General features: G+C 36.5%; 1 protein-coding gene across 6 annotated transcripts in view; it reads left to right on the forward strand.

The window, feature by feature from the left end:
• Positions 1 to 14,480, forward strand: part of LOC131692860 (josephin-like protein) — a 136,476-nt gene that overhangs the window by 71,527 nt on the left and 50,469 nt on the right. For 2 of the 6 annotated variants that reach the window (XM_058980197.1, XM_058980196.1), the window contains one exon: positions 6,828 to 7,081. The exons of 2 other annotated variants lie outside the window; for them this stretch is intronic. In XM_058980197.1, coding sequence (XP_058836180.1) covers positions 6,828 to 7,010 — 183 coding nt within the window. In that variant the 3' untranslated portion in view covers positions 7,011 to 7,081. Of the gene's footprint in view, positions 1 to 6,827; positions 7,082 to 14,480 lie in introns of those variants that run through there. 2 more of the 6 variants (XM_058980201.1, XM_058980199.1) reach the window with 2 other exon arrangements.

Raw genomic sequence — 14,480 nt, forward strand, 5'->3', positions numbered from 1 at the left:
TTACCATTTGATTTAGTAGTGTTCCGAAAAAAAGTCAAAATTGTTACTGGTCTAATACCCACCCGTGGGGATAATTGAGCCATTTGACATTCTTAACAAAAATGCACATAATTTTGATAATTCGTTATTTTTTACGAATGGTATTGCATATAGTAAAACAATGTTTGTTCTTTCATATTCACGCATATGAATATGCATGCATATATATATATATATATATATATATATATATATATATATATATATATATATATATATATATATATATATATATATATATATATATATATATATATATATATATATATATATATATATATATATATATATATATATATATATATATATATATATATATATATATATATATATATATATATATATATATATATATATATATATATATATATATATATATATATATATATATATATATATATATATATATATATATATATATATATATATATATATATATATATATATATATATATATATATATATATATATATATATATATATATAAACAAAAAAAATGTTTCATCTATCCCCACTCCCCCCTCTAGCTATTTCTTCGGTCAGAAATACGACACTTTGTAGTGTCATATTCAATAAACCAAGGCGTTTGTTCTCTGGGTGTTGAGTTTTACTCCAGAAACAGCTGTGAAGTCGGTAAAGATGTTTATGATTGCGAGTAGCTGAGATTCACTTTCGATGAACATAAAGATGTCATCCGCATACGCAGTCACTACTGCGCGAAGGAATTGTCTTCGCAGCTTATCAAGCAATGGTTGGAGGTAGATAACAAACAAAATCATTGAGAGTGGACCACATTGGCGCACTGGTCTTTGAATTTTGATCTCACTTTGCAATTTACCGTTTACCAGAACTCTTGAGAAACTGTTATTCATACCGAGCTTGAGGTTTAGCAGTTCCGGATTGAAATTAATTTGTTCCATGGTTCTTGCAAGTAATCCACTCTATCGAAGCCATGACCGAGGTCAAATGCTACCAACATCGAGTTTCCATGATTTTGTTTTAGCTCACAAATGCGGTCCAGTATGCGGTAGCCTCAAAAATGTTTCGCTTTCCGTTACAGCATTGTTGATTTTTGATAACACCTGTGGAAGGCGAGGGCTTATTTTGTTTTTCAGTATCCCAGTGAAGATTTTGTAGTCAGCGTTCAAAAGTGAAATCGTCCTGTACGATTTTATGCTGTCGCCACTTTTCTTCTTTTTGACTAGCATAATGACACCATCAAAAAACTTATTAGGGGATTGTGAGAACATTTATTATAAAGGTGAACTCTCGCTAAATTACTTGCTACGATTTTAAATAAAATTCCTTTGGTAGACCATCAATGCCAGGAGATTTGCGTGAGCTACTTGCTTTATTTGCTTGTAAAATCTAGTTGGATGAAATTTCACTAACTATACGCTGGTTGTCCTCATTGTCGTTTGCGATGCGTTGTGTTGGGTTGAAATTTTCGTTTACTGTGGTATGCGTGGAGGAGTACAGATTCGCGAAATATTCCTGTACGCTTCGGCGTATCTCATTTGGCTCCCTTATGGTATCAGCGTCAATCTGCAGCATTTTAATCGAAGTTTCAGCTCGACGAGCTTTTTGATTAGCTACGTGGAATATGTATGTGCTTTCGCCTCCGATGTATGCTTTGTTCCAACAGCTTGTTTGTTGTGCATAGGTTCGTTGAAGCGACAGCATTTTCCCTTTAATGTGGTTGATAGTACTTAGCTAACTGGGATCGCCACAATAGCGAAAGAGCATAATACAGTTCTATTGTGTCGCAGAAGAAGCGTCTTTTTAACGAGGCGTTCCATTTGAGGAAAGAAATAAGTTTTGGTTTAACGTATTTGATCCACCATTCGATCCAGGTGCGGAAATTCCTTCAGTTTCTTGTCCAATAAGCCCATTTGGCGTGAAGTTTATCTATAACTACTGGATCGTTTACTAAACTTACGCCATACACCCTAACCTGGTGGATTCTCAAGTGTGGGAAGCACAGTGCAGATAATGTATGCTTTATGATCCGAGAAGGCGGTTGCTGCAAAATGTGCTGTTCTTATCCACTCGCGTATGTTTGGAATGAAAAGAATCCGGTCTATCCTGGAGGCAGCGTCAGATCTGATGAATGAAAATTCGACATGTTGACTATGTATAAGCTTCCAGCTATCGTCAACTCTTGATGCAGACATTGATCTTTTAAGCATTGGATTGTGTTCATTTGAACCGGTGGCGTCTTTTTGATTCACTACAGAGTTGAAATCACACCCGACGATTGCAGTGTTCGTTGCATTGTAGAAATAGTATGGTAGCACGTTGTTGTAGATGTTCTCCCGTGCGTTTCGATTTTGCGTTCCCGATGGTGCATCAACGTTGATGAAAGTAACGTCATTTATCCGTACGCTGATTATTTTTGAATCCATGCTTCTATCAATATGAGTGAAAGAGAAGAAAATTCGTGCTGCAATCGCTGCTCCTCTTCTATGCTCGTTCGCATTGAACTCATTGCTGAAACATGGTACACTGAGGCTTGTCGTTGCCACCTCCTTGCCGAAAGATAATATCTAGTTCAGCAGACCGGATGAAGGCATTCAGGGTATCAGGCTTTGTCCCGTTTGTCACTGTTAGCCCCAGATAGTGGAGTAAGACATTTTTAATGTCAAAAAATCGTAACGGTAGATAGCCTGCTCTTTTGGTCAAATTATTTAAATCCCTTAGGTTGAGGAGTTTGACGGTATTGCATTGCAAACATCAGCAAGCATATTGTGTGAATCAGTGCTACAGAACATCTGACAGACAATTTCTTTAAGATGGTTATTGCATAACGCCTTCATAGTGCCGCATCGACGAGACGGACAGGGCGTATGGGCCTTTTATGTTTTGTGCTTCTTCGTACTCTGCGCCTGTCCATACTATCGCTCGACCACTGTGCGCGCGGGTGTGGCTGGCTGGCGGATCGGCGTGGATTGACTTTTGCTATGGGCCGTGTTTGATGACATTGTTCCACAGTTTAAAGGCAGTGTTGGTGGATGGAGCTCACAATGAGGGTCATTGTGCGTCTATTTATCAGTCGACGTCGTCATCGTGCACAGGATAATTAAATTAATTTAAGAATTAAAATAATTTAATAAATACATAAGTAGAAATTTATTATTTGTCATTTGTAATCATTGTAGTTTTTAGTACTAGTGTACAATTGTTATGTGCTAGTCGTATGTCTATGTGTTCGTCTGACTATTTGTCACTGCCACATACGACTAGCATATAACAATTGTCAGGAGATGGATGCAGAACTAACGTATATGATGGAATAGTGGCTAATACTTCCGTTCATAAAAATCCTTGAAAAAGGAAAAAAAAACAAACACTCACGTCCAAACAAGGAATATATAAATTCCATCAACGGCTGGATTTGTCGTTAGCATCTGCCGATAGGCTTTGAGGGCAAACATCAACATGCCCCTCCATACATCTATCTATCTAAGTCTGGCGGCGACTGAGTTAGCTAAGGGGGCAAACTGTGATAATAAATATCTCAAGCCTGAGCGCAGACCACTGGACCTAAAAATAGATAACGAGAGAGATTTGGCCCGATCGATGAGAGGGAGAGGTGACGATCTTCTTATAGGAGACATTGGGGGTCGATGGGTCAATTATGAGGTATTCGAGACTGCGGCGGTGATCACGATAGTGTTGGGAATATGTGATGGCATCATGACAGTTCCTCGATGGCGGATTGGTTAACGCAGCCAACTAGAGGCTGGGAGATCGCAGGTTCGATTCCTGCTTGAGGACATATCTTTTATCAGTGTTTCCAATAAAGGTGAATTTTCACCGTTTCTTCAGTCTCACCGTTCCGGTCATCCTTTCTCTGTCTGTTTTCCAGTGGACACGTTCATAAAAAGTTCTTGTTTGTTCAAATCAATAAATCATGTGTTGACAATCTAAGCGGTACATCACTGCTAAGTAAAGACAATAAGAGTGTGCTTACTGAATAGCTGGAATCGCATGAACACCCAAACGATCAGGAACAGTACGATTCAAGCAACGTAGTCCTGCTGTTTTAACATCGCGCCGTAGACTTGTATACCACAAGGTGAAAGCTGAAGAAAAACAGGAAAGTAGTGAAAGAGAAACAAAGAAAAGCTTCCATGTAAAGATTAATGTTCCATTTTTGATTGGCAGCGACTGATTTGCTTATGTGCTTCTTTCGTGCATTCAATATATGTACTGCAAAGATAACGAGTCAGTTTAGTAACTTTACCGTGTCCATTATATATTCAGTCACATTCGGTGTGTTCAATATAACGGCGCCGGTGGTTGAGTGGTAAGCGTGACCGCCACTCATTCCAGTTGACCTGGGTTCAATTCCAGCCGAGGTCGTTGAGATTTTTCTGAGGTGAAAGAATCTGTGGTCAAGTCTTCCTTCGGAAGGGAAGTAAAGCCGTTGGTCCTCAGTCCATGAATTGATGGTTCGGTATCTCGTCCAGATAGTGGAGTCCATCTCTCTGGCGTCGGCAAAGAAGAAGTAGAATCCAACTTCTATACATACTAACAAATATCCTCCTCCCGTGATACTTGTGGAGTGCGCAGTAGTATATACGGCCTCTAGCAAAAGCGAGTTTCGGACTAACAATTCCTTCCCTTTCCTTCCGCGATCTACGTTCGGGCATGGCCGGCGCCGGTATTGATCAATAAACACTTTAGGATTGCCAGGAGTTGCACATTGAACGCTACTCCCAAGCATAATTATCTATTTATTCCCTGTGTAACTTCAGCTAGGCCAGATCGATAACGGAGTAGCAGCCAGGGATGGTAGCACAAGCTCAAGCTCAGTCACATTCGGTGTGTTCAATATGTCCATATGTTTTGGACACTGCCCAAATGAGTGTGAAAGTGTCTAAAATGTGAAAATTTTATGTCATAAAGAAATGCCATTTTCGAGTTTATATCGGTGTATTAAACATCCTTTGACAGTTTTCTGTCAAGAGCAGTAATTTTGGAGCAGACTCGTATATGTATTGCATTTAAAACATAGGAAAGCAAATATTTTTTAACCTTAACGTAATTTCATTTTCTCTAGGGGTCAAAAATTGATTAGTTATTACGAACTCTGGATAATAAATCACTACCACATGTCTCCTTCAGACATATCTTGAAAAATCACCTTTTTCGTACCTTGGGGCAGAAAGAGGCAACACAAGATATTTATTTTTGGAAAGTAGAGGAGATAGGGTAAAGATGAAACAGCAGGAACTATGAAACATTCGCATTACAATCACAATGCATGAACAGAATCGTCTCATTCCCTCATATTTCGTCATTTCTAATTCTTTAATGCTTTATTTTGGAAGTCGTTGCTAACTCTATCTCTTTTAGTGGATATTTGTTTGTTTTGTAGCAGCCAGAGTAAATTTGCAATGAAAAACATTAAATTTTAATGAGTTACCGTTTATCAAATAAATATTTAGTCTATTGCTATTTATAGCAATTTTTAGGCTCCACATTTGCCGCGAACCAAGTTTTTTTTAATAATTTGTCATGGTTGTGTAATTTGACAATTTTAATAAATTGACCCATTGGATAACTGTGAAACGATGACTTATGGGGAACAGTGAGTTTTTGTGAGTTATCTTAAAATATGAATGGGTTCCGATTTTCAACAGTAAAAACTACTGCTAGTGCTAAATTTATCAATTTAGGCATGTTTTGTAGAAATTATCTCTTCTTGCAGGATTGCAGCTTGTATGCACATATAGTTGTCCGATGTTACGCAATGACATAGTGATTTCATTCTTAAACAAGCGATTTCACCTCAAAAGAACCGTTTGCATTAGAGAAACTCTAGTAAGAGAACTGCGGAGAGAAAAACAGCATTTTTGGCAACGTATGCCCCGGCATTATATGGCAACACGTCCAATGTTATAAGGATAGGCAATGTTCGATTGGATTCGTTTTTTGACAGCTAAACGCGAATCCAATCGATCCAAAATGGAGTCTCTACAGTTCTCTTTCTAGAGTTTTTTCTAGTTTGCATCATTCGTCGTCAAAACAAAAGAATAAAATTTACAAGTTTATTTGACTATAGATAACGTCGTGTTTCATAGTTCCTACCCATGGGCACACCGATTCATTTTACCACCGACTGCTTATTATCCAAAAATTTTCCATTAACTTTACCACCCGGAAAAAATATATGTATTAGTTAACAACAGAGATGAATTATATATCACTTTTGGCTGCATAAATAACACGTATTTTCATCAAAAGTAAATCGCAGAAAAAATGTGTTTCACTGTAACCCCTCTCCCCTACACTAATTTTCAAGTATAATGAACCACAAGCGATCTTTAATTTAATACACGATTAATTTTGTTCTTCATGTCTGAGTAAGAAGAAACACTTGTATCGACCAAATCGAAAGGCAAGTATAAGCTCAGCGAATAACCTTTCGAATGAAACCAGTTTAACTATTATATTTTTTTAAAATTTGAGTTGCATTCTGTGAAATCATTCGAAGCCAGGTATTTAAAGACGACGGACGGATCATTTATTAAGGAGACTGTACATCAAGATAGGTAAATTAAGAAGACAATAATTAGGAGTTTTGATCTACCGATAAATTGTTGATTCTCTTGAACATCATTAGAATTGAATTATCAGCCAATGTGCAGTCACGATACTGCATCTATGCCCTAGACATTACCCATCCACATTTGTTCCTTTTTCGTGTCTCTTTTCTATCGAAAAATAATGGCAACCACACACTTCATACTTCTTTTTTCTTCCTTCATTGCGGTCTGTAGAAATTTACAAATGAAATTATTTTCAACTACAACAATGTTACTCCTCAGGAAGTTCAAGCAATGGAATACATGCGGAACCAACTTCAGAGCAACGATAAACAACTATTTGTTGTATGTACAAAAGATGTAGAGAAAGAACACACATGGTTACTTCCCGAATTCAGGCGTGAACATGTTCGATAGACTTTAAACAATTAGATACACAAAACGAGTTATACAAATAGAATAATAAAAAAATAATTTTGCTTAAAGGAGCCGTCAGTTGTATCATTCTATTAGGCAATCCATAAGGCGTTTCTGAACAGCTGATTATTTCTTGTTTTTTTCTTCTGGCGTTACTCCGGTGGGCAACATCAAACAAATCGGACTAACGAAAGATGTTTGTCGAACGAGTTTGTCTGGTCGCAGTAGTAGGCTTGTTGGCCAAACCAACTGCTGAATTGGTCGGTGTTAAGTCGGACCGGACTAAGTCGCAAAACATCAAAAATGAGATAATGATGTCACTGGATAAGAAATTTCGTTAGCTACATTCGACTTTTGCCAGATTTGAAATATGTAACAATAATCAAGAATTATGACAAAAATTAATTTTCAATTATAATGTAAAGGATGCTACGATTCAAACTTTAAACTCGTTTTTCTCGAAATCAATATTTTGTCACTTAGTCCGGTCTGACTTAACACCGACCAATTGTCAAACAAACGTCTCATGGATTGCCTAATTAACCTTGACCAATTCAAAGCTAGGACAGGATCCGCCAGCGCTGTCCTCGGCTGCCAAATCAATCTCGAACCAGACAGTGATTGAATAACATTGACATCAACAGTCGTATGGCTTGGAATCAAGAGGTAGGAGTGCTGCCTAGGAGTGTTGTCAGAATAGAAGATGTCGTGATTGGGTTTATAACGATTGTTTACTGCAACATTTTTTGTTTTTATCGAGATTTTACTTTCTTTGTATAAATTTCATCTGTAATCATAATATGTAGAATGGCTGGTTGATCCTTTCCTTTAGGGGATGTAAACGACGAATTTATTGTTATTCAACGATTTATGTTTTGAAGTAGAATACTGCTAACGTTTCAATATGGGGGTCCCTTTTCAAAAATTTCTGCTGAAATATTTTCCCAGTTCTCAAATGCGAATAACTTCCGCTGTACTGATCGAAATCGCTATATTTTTTCACTATCTGATCGGAAATATGTGCACGTATATTGTATTTGATTCCGTAAAATGCACGTCTATTATAGATAACGAAAATAATGTATTTTGTAAAGGTGGTAATTATCTGCGCTAATTGGTTCCTACAATGCAACCAAGCAGCGAGCGTTGCTAGGACTGCCCATGGTTGTCACTGTTTTTCAAAGAATATCTGGCAGATCAACTAAAAATGTCTGTCAAAATCTGTCACTTAACAGCGACCTCAAAGTCATCGAATCTTATCAATCGATTTTTGTTAAATTTGGGAAAACATGCCCCAAATTTCAAAAATGTGTGTGCAAACACTTCTATAATTTAAAAATCTGGCAGAATGAAAGGTTTGTCTTTTTGTCTGGAAGCTGCAAAAAATACTTTTTTGGTATTGATGTATATCAAGCACAAATAATGTGCTCCGGTTATTTTCGGTTTTCCCTAGTGAATTAGTGATTCTTTTTTCTCTATCTCCTCACATATCGTGAGGTCTAGCGACTTTACATCAGTGTAGTATTAATTGTCACATTGGTCGGAATTAAAAAAAAAGATATAAACCATCGATATCGTTCTGCATTTTTGAGATCGCCATGGTTCAGTGAATTATTCAGATAAGTACACGCATGCATTATTGATCTACATCAGTGTATAACCCTCAAATACAATCAGACATGTTGTTATTCTGTATTGGACCACCTGGTTTGTGAGATCCCCGACGGCAACTACTTGATTGTAATTTAAACGTGCTGCCCTGTCTCTCATTTTTAAAGAGGCATTGCGAGAATAATAGGAATGATCGTTCTTACACCGTTCATTCTAAGGTTTCCTTCCATCGTATTGTTTTTAGAGTGGCACTGGGCATTGGAGGTTTAAACTGTCTGCAGACGGGGCAGCGGGACACACGCTGCGGGGAGGATTCGCTATGGGTTTTGGTCTAGCTTAATTCTAACACGGTAACAGCATCCAGTGCTCTCGACAGTCGACCGTTTTTGCGAACGCGTGAACGGCGACTGATTTCATTTTACACACTGCTTTTTGCGCAATCCTTCGTAACATATTCGATCGAACCAACGCACAGTGGCACGACGAGTGACAAAATCCCAAAAATCAATGTCTTGTAATTCTTTTGTAAATATTTATTTTATTTTTCTCTCAGTTTGAATAAAGGTATCTCAAAATTTTACTATGATCGGATGAAAAATGAATTTTTAACATGTCGTTGAAGCAAGTGATGTCGAGTATTTCTGTTCAATTCAATTCATTAGAATTTTTATTACCTTAGAGTTTCAAATGGTAATATCTCAAGAACTACACAGCCGATTGGAGCAATTTTAAGTTCATTGAAAAGAAGAATGAATACGCTAAACTATAGATGGGAGATTTTTGTGCAAAACTGATTTACGTTTGTTCTGCATCAAAAAATCCAAATAAAAAGTTTCATATCGTATCAGTAATTTATCTTAATACGTCTTCCAATTTTTGAGATGGTCTCCCATGGGTGACTTATCATGAATCTGACTCAAAATTTAGTGTAGTTTCAAGGTATATAGACCTCATCTTGCGCATTTTTGCGCCCAAGTTGGTATATCTATGTTTTTGAAAATACCCATATGGAGACGCCCTGTAGCTCATAAATCTCCTTACAAGTTAATTGCCTAAACAACATCATATTACTGAAAAATTAGTGATTTTTTCTAGTTTTGTCAACCATTTCTGCTATCCGATGAGATTGGCTACTATGATTAATGTTTATATTAACCCTTTAACGACCAATACATTCAAATGGGTTTATATGAAAGTAGTTGAAAAAATGAAATATGTAATATCAAAACTGATAGCAGACATGGATTCAGCGACCCAAAATTAGCTAAAACCCCAAGTTTTAGCCACATAGACCAATTTTTATAATTTTGTCACAACTTTGTATGAACAGGTGCCACTGTGCAACGAGGGCAGTGCGTTCATTTGAATGAACACCATATTCGGGCAAAAAAATCTATTGCAGTTTAAAGCTATCATTGGATTACGTTCTCACAATAGCATGAACTGCGTTGATGTATCGATCATCGCTCCCGTTCGTTCGTAGTCCCATGAATACAAGGTGACTTGACACGTTGATTTAAAATTCAGACGAAAGCATTCGTTTGATATTTGTACTGCCTGTTTGGACTGCTTGTTTCTTACTTGTTACGCTTGGTGGTATGGATACACTTACCAAGTTTTTACTTATAGTAATATTCCTAAAAGGTTTAAGAATTTCGAAACACATATCAGTGTGGTAAAGTTATTCATAGCAGTGAATAACTTATGCTTTTTATTCGGCAAAAAAGATTAACCCTCCGGAAGTCGCGCTTATGGCCCAGTGAACGAGCAGTACGCTAGATTTTCAGAGCAGCATGCACTCAGTGCACCAGCGCGACTGCCGGAAGATTAATGATCATATGGGGATTGACATAAGCGTATTGTTCGTATTTGATAAGGACGGCAAATGATAAAGCGGAGTGTATTTTAAACTATAGTGAACAACAGTACTAGCATTCGCTTTATTCAACAATAACTTGTTTCAACAGTTAGTAAGTTTGTGCTGCCTTTTGTTTCATCTATTTTTTTGCGTTGTGTAACTGGAGAGTTAAGCAACAATGAACATAAATAAATGGCTCGAAAATATTTAAAATTATCACAAACGTTCAGATAGCTATTTAGGGCGTTCTACAGACAAAATGAAATAAGTTGTGGATTCCTTGTACCATTGCCAGTTCATATTATGTTAAATATGCCCTTGAACATGGCGAGCACGTAAATGCTGTTTTATTGTTGAATGTATGCTATAAATACATACTATTGCACCAGTCCAAGATAAGACTACATTAGTATTTGTTTTGCTGACTTTATTTTGAGTTAGTACATGCTCAATTTCAATAACAAATGAACAGCACGCAGAATAAAAATAGCATTGCTCTTTGTCCAATGTCCCAAATAATGTTTCAACATTAGTGATGATGATGGTCCCACCTCATACCCCCACAAAGGTGTGAGCTGAACGATTTATCTAGAAGATAATTAATATTTTAACTCATGACAAGACAAGTTAACAAAAAAAACGGACTGGTTCAATTTGCAGACATAGCCTTTCCTTCAAAAGAACGTAACCAGATATATTTCGAATCTTCCATCAACAACCAGGGTTCATCAAGAAAATTTCCATTCCGGGAAGATACTTGGTAGAATCGGGAATTAAACCCAATAGCTTCCATTTTTGATAATTCTCTCTAAGACTCCTCCCGCCTGACCAAGACATCGGTACTACCACCTGCTAAGGTGAGAAGTGACGAGCCTAGTGGCAGTGCAGATTCCAGTCGAGTTATACCATCCACATCAGGCCCCTTTATTGAAAGTTGCGTACCACTAATCCAAGGCAATCCAGGGATATTGACGGGAATACCCTGGATTGATCAGGAATTGAACCCGATATCTTGTTTGTATCAGAAAAAGTCACCAAGCCCCCCACCCAATGAACAAACTCCGCTATTGCCGCTATCGTGCGCGTGGCTCAGACTTCTGTAGACATCTCATAATTTTTTAAAAAACTATTATAAACAAGTAACAAAAGTCCAATATAATAACTTAGTGTGACTAAATGCAAATAATAGAAGAGAAAAAAAAATACAATCTTCGTGGTTTTACATAGTTATTCAAATAACTCCAAAATATAAAAATTCAAAAAATCTGTCTACAAAGCAGATTTTACGGGTGAAATACATAGTGTTTTGAACTCCGCCAATGTTGCCGCACGTTTAATATGTCTAGGCAAGGAATTGAAAAAACTTATTCCTTTGTACAACAAGGAGTTCTGTGATCTACTAAATAAAAAGTTATGTGTTCTTGCATCAGACGCGTTTCTAGTGTTGTACCTATGCACATCACTTCCTCTTTCAATTCGATCACACAAATATCGAGGCAACATTCCATTAATAATTTTAAAAATGAACACCATAGTCAAGTAATAAATTCTTTGCTTCACAGAGAGCCATTGTAATGCATCTAGCATGAAACTAGAGGAAGTGTATCTGTTACATTTTAAAATTAATCGCATGATTCTATTTTGCAATCGCTGTAACCTCAATATTTGTGTTTGATTGGCAAGAAACAAAATAGACGGGCAGAAGTCAATATGTGGTGAAATAATAGATTTATATAATAAAATTTTACTACTAATCGTTAAATCATTTTTCAGAAGACACAATATACCATACTTTTTAGTAATCTTTTTGATGACATTGTCGATGTGAGAATTAAAGGTGAGACGTTAGTTTGATGAAACAATGATTATTCCAAGATATTTTAATTTACTAACGTCTCACCGTTTATTTCAACGTTAACGTTAGGCCTAGTATTAGCCGAAGAGATAATCATGTATTTAGTTTTAGCAACATTTAACGTTAATTGTTTCAATTTCATCCAACGAGCAAGGGATTGCAAATCTTCGTTCAAATGCGCCACGGCTTCATCTACATCCTTAGCTGCAATGAACAGAACAGTGTCGTCCGCAAACTCGCCCAATGTCATTTATATTCATAATAAATAAAATAGGACCTAAGACACTACCTTGCGGCACTTCAAGAAGATTGTCGAGAGGACTAGATACAAAATCGTTAAAACTACACACCAAAAAATAATGGAATTTAAACGACATGTAAATCAATACGAATGTAAACATACAACGATTGAATCAAAAATTTGATTGAAAATTACGTTAAAATCAATTGGAGCATCAAACAGCGTACAATTTTACACTTTCATTAGTGTAATATTACATGTCATTAATTTTACAGCAGTATTCGAGTAAAAATACATTGAAGTGCATTGGTTTTCCGTTTAAGGAAACTGTAATTTTCAATCCACGTGTAAAATTATAATAAAATTCGTTGAAGAAAGCACGACAAGTCGTGTGTATTTGTGGTGGAACTTGATTTTACATTTATATTCATGCTCTAAATATGTGCATGAAAATAAACTTAAAATCACAAAAATTTTTTTTCTGTGTAGTTTTATGAGTTCTATCACATAAATAGTTTTCAAACCACTTATGTGCTATCCCTCCGATACCAAATCGCTCTAAAATTTTCAAAAGTGAAGGTCTCGAAATTGTCTCGAAAGCGCAAAAAAATACAGCAAAAATAGTCTCTTTAACCTCGATTTTCTCTTTCCATTTTGCTAACACTAGATTCAAAGCGGTTTCGCAAGAGTGTCCCTCTCGGTATCCCGATTGCTCCGGAATTAGCAAATTATTATTATTCAAATAACTCATCAGCTGGCCCTTAACAACAAGTTCTAAAACTTTCTCTATTGTGTGCAACATGTTAATGGGGCGGTACTCTTCGGCTTTATCCGTCCCAGTAACTTTGGGAATAGGAATCACAAGTGATTCCTTCCAAACTTTCGGCACGTGCCCAGTTTGTAGTGATTCATTTACAAGGTCCATCAGATCGTGTCCGATGACATGAAAGCAATCCTGTGTCACTTTTGCGTTGACATTATCGATACCAGCCGATTTTCCCAAAGAAAAACAAATATCCTTCAACTGTTCAAAAGTGATTGAGTGAAATCCGTCAAATCTACAGTTAATATTAAGCGGCCGTGTTATTTCCACAGGTTCACTGACCAACTCAATACTTTATTGATCAGTTGGACACTGTTAACGAAAGAACTGTTCAATTTTTCAGCTATTCTTTGTTCAGATTGTTCTTCTACCCCGTTAAAAGTTATGGACTGCGAGGAACTACGTTTAGGTTTAATTAAATTCTTTAGGATTTTCCATAACTCTTGCTGTTGTTTTGATGTTGGTCGATCTTCCTTTGAATATATTCACATTTGGTCTTCTTCAAGGCCGTGAATAAATATTTCGCGCATGCGTGTACCCATTCCAAAGACGTTCACTATTAGTTCTGCAAAATTTCTTGTACTTTTTATCCCTTTTACGTTTAAGGTGCAAAACATCTAAAGAGTACCAGCTGTTCGAGTTATTTGAATTAACAAACTTTTGAGAAACTAAACTATGTGTACACTCTTTTAACACGTTAGAACAGCTGCCTTGTTATCCAAATTTCCATTCAATTCCGTAAAATCCACGCACCAAAAAATATGAATTTTATCGTTGACGTAATTGCAATCATGACACAATTTAACAAACCGTAATTCACGAATTGACGGAACATTACCGTGTTCCGTTCAATTTTACATGAAACATATACTTTACATGCCCAATGACATAAAATTACACTTTCTGCCATTCAGGATAAACGCTATATGTGGAGTAAAATTATGTGATTTACTTAATTCAACGTCATGTAAAATTAAAATCAAATGTAAAAACTCAGTCATTTTTGATGCTCGTATATGTCATGGTGAGAAGACGTAAATTTACACAATTTTTTCTAGGTGTGCATGCTTCTCGAAACCAGT

The sequence above is a fragment of the Topomyia yanbarensis genome, chromosome 3 (genome assembly GCF_030247195.1).
Source record: "Topomyia yanbarensis strain Yona2022 chromosome 3, ASM3024719v1, whole genome shotgun sequence".
In the NCBI taxonomy this organism is placed as follows: domain Eukaryota; kingdom Metazoa; phylum Arthropoda; class Insecta; order Diptera; family Culicidae; genus Topomyia; species Topomyia yanbarensis.